The following is a 6,576-nucleotide window of genomic DNA, read 5'->3' on the forward strand; positions in this document are numbered from 1 at the left end:
GCACTCCATTGCTCGCAAGTTTGAATAATCATAAAACATCTTGAAAGTATAATATGCCTGTTATCAGGCACTGTGTGTAACCCATTGCTCCTATTTTCAACCCAGAATAAGATGGTTTAGTTGCCTCAAACAATGAGGGTGACAGATAAGGCAGAAAGGTGTGACCAGAAGGAGGGGAAGTTTCAAGATTAGTGGGATGTGCATGCGTTTATCCCATCAAATGAAAGGTTGGTGGATGGCGGGGCTGATGCCGGAGAACCACGCCTCCGGATAGCCGAAGGTGACCACTGCCCCACCTCCAACATGGCGATTTCTACCTGGAGTGCTGCTGTTTCGGTTCGGCGTCGCGAGTGATTCCTGCTCTCCTGTTCAGCCTGTGGCCGTTGCTGGTATCTCGCGGGCGGTGCGAGCTCCGGCGCAAATGTGTATATCGACGGTTTCCGCGCTTGGTGGAGAAAATTGCGGCCTCGTTTAGCAAGGTGAGGAGGAGGTGGCGGACATTCCAGATTCCCGCTCCCCTTTGCATCCTGCGGCCGCTGCTGGTATGGGGGGCTTGGGGGGGGCAGGCGGCCGGAGGGAGTCCCCACCCCCGGGCAGTTTGGGAGGGGGCGTGTGGGGGGCGTGGCTGGCCCCGCGCGGCCGTTTTTCAAATTTGGGCTCCTTTTCCAAACTAGATGTAGCCCAATTATAAATACTTTGGGCGCCTGCTCCCGGCCACCATTTTAGGTTTGGTGACCTGGTGGCTGGGAGCTAGGCTAGTGGTGTGATTTTTGTCAGGGTAGTTTAGCTTTTCTTTCGGTAGTATTTCATACTATTTACTATGGCGGAAGGTGATTACCGCGTTTTGGAAGCCCTCCGGCTCCTGAGCGAGGCGGGCCGGATGGACCTCGTCGTTGGTGAGGTGGCAGGGCCGTCGCGGCCCATGCGTCAGGCCTCGGCAGGCGTGGCGGCGGCGGTGGCCGCCTGCACTTCGCCGAAGCGGATGAAAACTATGGCGGTGAGTGAGCGGGGCCGCCAGCGCTTTAAGAAAGTGGCCCCGGCGGACGTTTTACAGCGAGGGGCGCCGGTTATGCGGGGTGTGGCGGGAGGTGTGACTGGGGCGGGCCGTGAGGTATGGCGTGCTGGGGAGCTCAGTTCGGGGGTGAGGGCGGCAGCGGTGCGCTCCTATTCCTCCCCCGCGGTGAGAGGCAAGCGCGGGGGAGGGCGCGTGTACAAGCAGCGTTCTTCTTCTGTGCCGGAGGCTCCGGCGCGGTCACAGGAGGAAGAGGGAGGCGCTGATGTGTGCGGAGCGGGCCGGGCGGGTCAAGGGGTTAAGCACTTGGCGCGTGCTGCATTTTCTCCTTGCGAGCGTGGCGGTGATGAGGCAGGTGACAGGGCAGGCGGCGCTGGGGTCTTGAGGGACCAGCGGTCGGGTACTGGCTTGTCAGGAGAGCGTTTCGCGGGGCAATCATATGAGGAGCAGGCTTTTGGGGCTTTTGGCATGGCAGAGGTGGTGGGGGAGCAGGGGTTTGTAAGGGTGTCAGGGGAGGAAAGCCCTTTATTGTTTTCCCCCTCTTCATCTTTAAGGAGGGGGCCGGGGTCTGTGGGAGCGAGTTCATTGGGTGAAGGTGAGTGGGCTCAGGTGGGGGGGTGGGTTTCTCAGCAGGATTTAATTCCTTGGGGTCTCTGGGGTTTCAGTTTCCTCGCAGCGGGGGGGTTCGCGTTTTTTGAGTTATGGGGAAGGTCAGAGCAGGGCGGGGGCAGGGGGGGGTAGTAGTGGGGAGGAGGTTTTGGGTTTTGGGGATCTGGAGCCAGCTGGGGGGGATTTAGCCTGGGAAGGTTTGGATATTTTCCCCTCGTGGTCTGAGGGAGTGCGGAGTGGTGTGGGGGATGTGGCGTTGGGCCCGTTTCAGGTGCAGGGGCGCGGGGTGGTTTTGGATTCGGGGATGCGGGCAGGCGTGGGTGTTGGCGGCTCGGCTGGTGTTGGGGTAGGCAGCTCGCGGGTTGGAGGAGTTGCGCGGGATGTGGGATCTGCGTCTGCAGTGGTGCAGGCGATGCTAGATTGGAGTGGGGACGAGGAAGGCGTGGTTTCGACGTTTTCGGGTACTATGGAGCATGCAGGTTTTTCCGGGGGTAGGCAAGATAGGGAAGTTTTATTGAGTGGTCATAGGGCGGGTGGCCCGGTTGGCTTTCAGGGTCCCAGCACACCAGTCCAAACTTTTTCATTTCAGGACAGGAAGCGTTGCAGCGCAGCAGACTCGGTAGGGCGAGGTGCGGGCCATTATCGCCGAGGAGAAGGGAGGATGAGGCCTTGCGCGGCACATTCTGTACCGGCGGGGGATCCCGTCGCGGCCAGCACAAGAAGGTCAGGCGCGACCTCGCTGGCCCCAACGTCACGACGGTCAAGGTGGACGGAATTTTCGGATAAGATGGATGGTTATATGAGTCAACGGAGGGGGGAGGACCGGCGTGTACAGTTGGCTCCCCCGCATGGTGGTTTTAAGGCTGTTCAGGCCGGTTGTGCTAATGTAGGGTCTGGTAAGGCCCGTGTGGTTGATTTTACAGAGGAAATTTCGCAGGTGGAGGAGCCACTTCTGCTTGATTATGAGGAAGAGAGCCCCGAAGAAGGGGAACTACGGGAATGTGAGGAGGGGGGGCACTCTCATGTTTCTCGTAGTTTTTTGCAGGTTTCCCGTGTGGCACCTGTTAAGCAGTCTGTGGTGATAAAATCCAAGAGAGAGCACGGCCCGTCGGTAAGGGCTCATCCTCCAAGGGATTCTTCTGAGAGGTTGGAGAGGCGGTCAGAGTCGGTCCGCACACCCTCTTTAGAGCCAGGTGAGAGCGCTAAAACACAGGCCAAACCTATTATGGTGTCTGTGGGGTCTGGGGAGTATGGGGGAGGGGGTGTGTCGGAGGGGAGATTGTATAGAGGGAAGTATGTGAAGGATATAGGGGTTGGCTCGGGGACGGAGGGTACGTTTCCGGGGGCTAAGATGGAGAGTGGGACAAATACAGAGGCAGGTGATGGTAAGGACAAGCCACAGAGCAAGGAGTTAAAGATTAAGAAACTCCCTTATATGGGGGTGACTAAGCCTTTAGGTGCCCATTTAATGTTGGCAACGAAGGAGCGTATTTGGAAGGGCGAATATGTGGAGATTTTGAAGCTCTTACACAGGGAGGTGAGGTCTAAGGAGGGCTCTAAGGAAGAGGAGTACGAATTGGCTAAGCGCCCTAAGGTGCCGCTGACGATTGAAAATTGGACGGCGGCATTTTTAATTTATGCCAGTGTATACTGTGAAAAGTTTCCCGAGCGCTGCGTGGCCATATTCAAGTATATGGACGTAATAAGGAAGGCCCAGATTACAGGTAATGGTTACGCTTGGGCACAGTATGATGAAGAATTTAGGGCCCGTATGGCTTGGGATTCAGAGGCAAAGTGGGGAGAGCTAGATAATGATTTGTGGCAGCACACCATGGGGGCCGCGCCCGGGGGTAAGACTATTTTTACGGCTAGTGGTCTTCCTCTAGTTTACCGGCCCTTTCAGGGAAAGCCCACCCGGGGTGGGGTGGGAGGCTCAGCCTCATCACAGTCTGGGGTCGGGGCATGTTGGGATTTCAACAAAGGCCTATGTACTCGGGAGTATTGCGAATACCGTCACGAGTGTTCCAAGTGCGGCAAGCGTCACCCTCTCGTCAACTGCTGGGGCGTTAGGCCATCAGGCGGACAGCAAGGGCAGCAGGCAGGCGCAGGGATGTCTGGCAATGCGCACCAGTCACAGGGTGGACGGGGGGGTAGGGGCGCACAGGGTTCTGGGCCAAAGGGCTCCTACGCCAATTAAATTAGTTCAGCTTGAGGAAGCGTTGAAGGGCTACAGGGACTTTGTGGCAAAACAGACAATTCTGGAGGGTTTCAAGTGGGGTTTTCGTTTGGGGTACCACGGGCCCCGGCAGAGAAGGTGGGCGTATAATTTGAAATCCGCCTCAGAGCACAAACTGGTAAGGAAGTGCAGGAGGGGAGGATGGCAGGCCCGTTTGGAGAGTGGCCAGTGCATAATTTGATCATTTCCCCCATTGGTGTGGTGCCCAAGAAGGAGGAAGGGCAGTTTCGGCTGATTCAACATTTGTCATGGCCTGAAGGGTCGTCAGTCAATGATTTTATCGATGAAGACGCTGCTTCGGTGTCATACTCCTCAGTTGACGTCGCCATGTCACTTGTCGTGACCGCGGGCGCAGCTGCAGGCATGGCAAAGTGCGATTTCAAGTCGGCTTTTAGGCTGCTCCCGGTTCATCCGGACGATTGGCCTTTGTTGGGTATACAGTTCGAGGGTAAATGGTATGTAGACAAGGCGCTACCAATGGGCTGCTCTGTGTCCTGTGCTCTTTTTGAACTGTTCAGCACTTTTTTGCAATGGTTTTTCACGCATCGCACTGGTCACAGCTTGGTCACCCATTATTTGGATGATTTCTTCTTTGTGGGCTCCCCGGGCTCCTCGGAGTGCCGGCACGCTCTGGAATCTTTTCATGAGCTTATGGAGGAATTGGGGGTGCCGTTGGCTCCGGAAAAAACAATGGGGCCTGATACTGTCATCTCCTTTTTGGGTATTGAGCTTGACTCGGTGGCAATGCAGGCTCGTTTGCCTGAGGATAAGAAATCCAAAATGTTGGTTTTACTGGACACAATGTTAGCCCGGCCGAAGGTGACAGTGAAGGACATCCAGGTGTTGTTAGGCCATTTGAATTTTGCTTGCAGGGTGGTAAGGGCGGGTCGGACTTTCTGTAGGCGCCTGGGCCGGGCTTTGGCGGGTCAGCATTTACCTCACCATCACGTGCGTTTGTCGGCAGGCTTGAAGGAAGATCTGCGTATGTGGTCTTTTTTCTTGCACTCCTTTAACGGAGTACCACTGGCCAGGGACGAGGATGTGCAGTGGGATGTGCAAATGTTTTCGGATGCAGCGGGTAGTGATGGTTTTGGCATTTACTGGCAAGGGCGATGGTGTGCAGAGAAATGGCCACGGGAGTGGAGGAATGGTGGGCGGAGCATTGCCTTTTTGGAGCTTTTTCCACTGTTGGTTGCTTTGACCATTTGGGGCAAAGAGCTGGAACATAAGAGGGTCCTGTTCCGTGTGGACAACATGGCGGTGGTGCAAATAGTCAACAGACAGTCAGCCAGGGATGAGCAGATTTTGAAATTGATGAGGGTGTTTGTGCTGGGCTGTTTGCGCTATGATATTTCATTCAGGGCTTTGCATGTGCCGGGTGTGGACAATGACATTGCGGATGCTTTGTCTCGTTCGCAGTGGGGGAGATTCCATGGGCTGGCCAAGGAGGCGGACAGGACACCGACCCCGATGCCGGAGCACCTCTGGTCTGTCGGCAACGTAGGGTATTTCAACTGGTGGTAGGTTCTTTGTCTGTTTCCACTCGTGCAGCGTATGCTTTGGCTTGGAAGGAATTTTTGTCCTCAGGAGCTTGTAGGAGGGAGGAAGCGTGGCGCAGTTCAGAAGATGTAGTTCAATTTATCCTTGACCTCATTAAGAAGGGTTTGTCTAGAGTCACCATTGCTGGGAAGTTGGCGGGGATTTCCTTTATGGGTAAGCTTTTTTGGGGTTATTCCCCGTCTGCTGGGGAAATAGGACGCAGGATGCTTGAGGGTTGGGCTAGAGAGCGGGGTGGAACCGTGTTGTCCCGTTTACCTATTTCCTGGCAGACGTTAGCACGTTTGTTGGCAGTTTTGCCTGTAGTTTGCAGGGATGATTTTGAGGCTTCGTTGTTTGCTACCCTTATGGTGTTCATGTTTTTTGGGGCTTTTCGGGTTTCTGAACTCCTTGGGACCAAAGTAAAGCGGGGCATTCGTTGGCAGGACGTGTTCTTCACGGACACAGGCGTTAACATTTGGTTGTCCAGTTCAAAAACAGACCAGAGGGGTGTTGGTAAGGGGGTGTGGTTAGAAGCAGGAGCCCCCAGTTGTACATGTCCGCTGCGTTTGGCGAGGCAATGGAAGAGACTATCAGGGGGTGATGGTGGCGACTTGGTTTTCCGGCATATGAATGGGTCGCGCGTCACGGACTATCAGCTGCGCATGGTCTTGCGCAAGGGGTTACAGCGTATTGGTTTGGATGGGGCCCAGTTTGGGACGCACTCTTTTAGGATTGGGGCGGCAACTGAAGCGCATAATCGGGGTTGGTCTCAGGGCGACATAATGCGCTTAGGGCGTTGGTCATCAGACTGTTTTAACAAATATGTACGAGAAAATGCAGCAGAGGCGCCTGCGTCCACCTCTTTGGTTTGAGTCTCATTCTTGTTTTTCTTTTCAGGTTCGGTGGCTGGGCCACACACAAAGGAATTGACGGTGTGGATTGTGGGGCATTCCTTCGTCAAGTGGGCACACGTTCAAGCGTGCAAAAGTTATTTTGGGGGGAGTTTGGGTTTTAATGACAGCCTTTTTCGAATGATCTGGAAAGGGAAGGGAGGTATGCTTTGGAGGGAGCTGATTCCATGTTTGAATAAAGCCATGGTGAGGGGACAATGCCCGGATATTCTTGTAATACATTTGGGGGAGAACGATCTTTGCAGTGTGAAAGGGGTGGTATTATTGCG

At 55.0% G+C, this 6,576-nt stretch overlaps 1 protein-coding gene across 1 annotated transcript; it reads left to right on the forward strand.

Annotated features, from left to right (window-relative positions):
* Positions 1-820: 820 nt before the first annotated feature.
* LOC146823230 (uncharacterized) lies at positions 821-6,268 on the forward strand. The gene is made up of 2 exons (XM_085606389.1): positions 821-1,607; positions 5,277-6,268. The coding sequence occupies exons 1-2, from the start codon at positions 821-823 to the stop codon at positions 6,266-6,268; spliced, it is 1,779 nt and encodes a 592-aa protein (XP_085462515.1).
* Positions 6,269-6,576: the final 308 nt, after the last annotated feature.

This window comes from Triturus cristatus, chromosome 5_2, assembly GCF_964204655.1.
Source record: "Triturus cristatus chromosome 5_2, aTriCri1.1, whole genome shotgun sequence".
In the NCBI taxonomy this organism is placed as follows: Eukaryota; Metazoa; Chordata; class Amphibia; order Caudata; family Salamandridae; genus Triturus; species Triturus cristatus.

Excerpts from the sequence above, each read along its gene's own strand:
- LOC146823230 (XM_085606389.1), top strand. The coding sequence starts at position 821 with ATGGCGGAAGGTGATTACCGCGTTTTGGAAGCCCTCCGGCTCCTGAGC. Across the intron at positions 1,608-5,276 it reads AGCGAGTTCATTGGGTGAAG|TGGGGGAGATTCCATGGGCT; the intron begins GTGAGTGGGCTC and ends TCTCGTTCGCAG.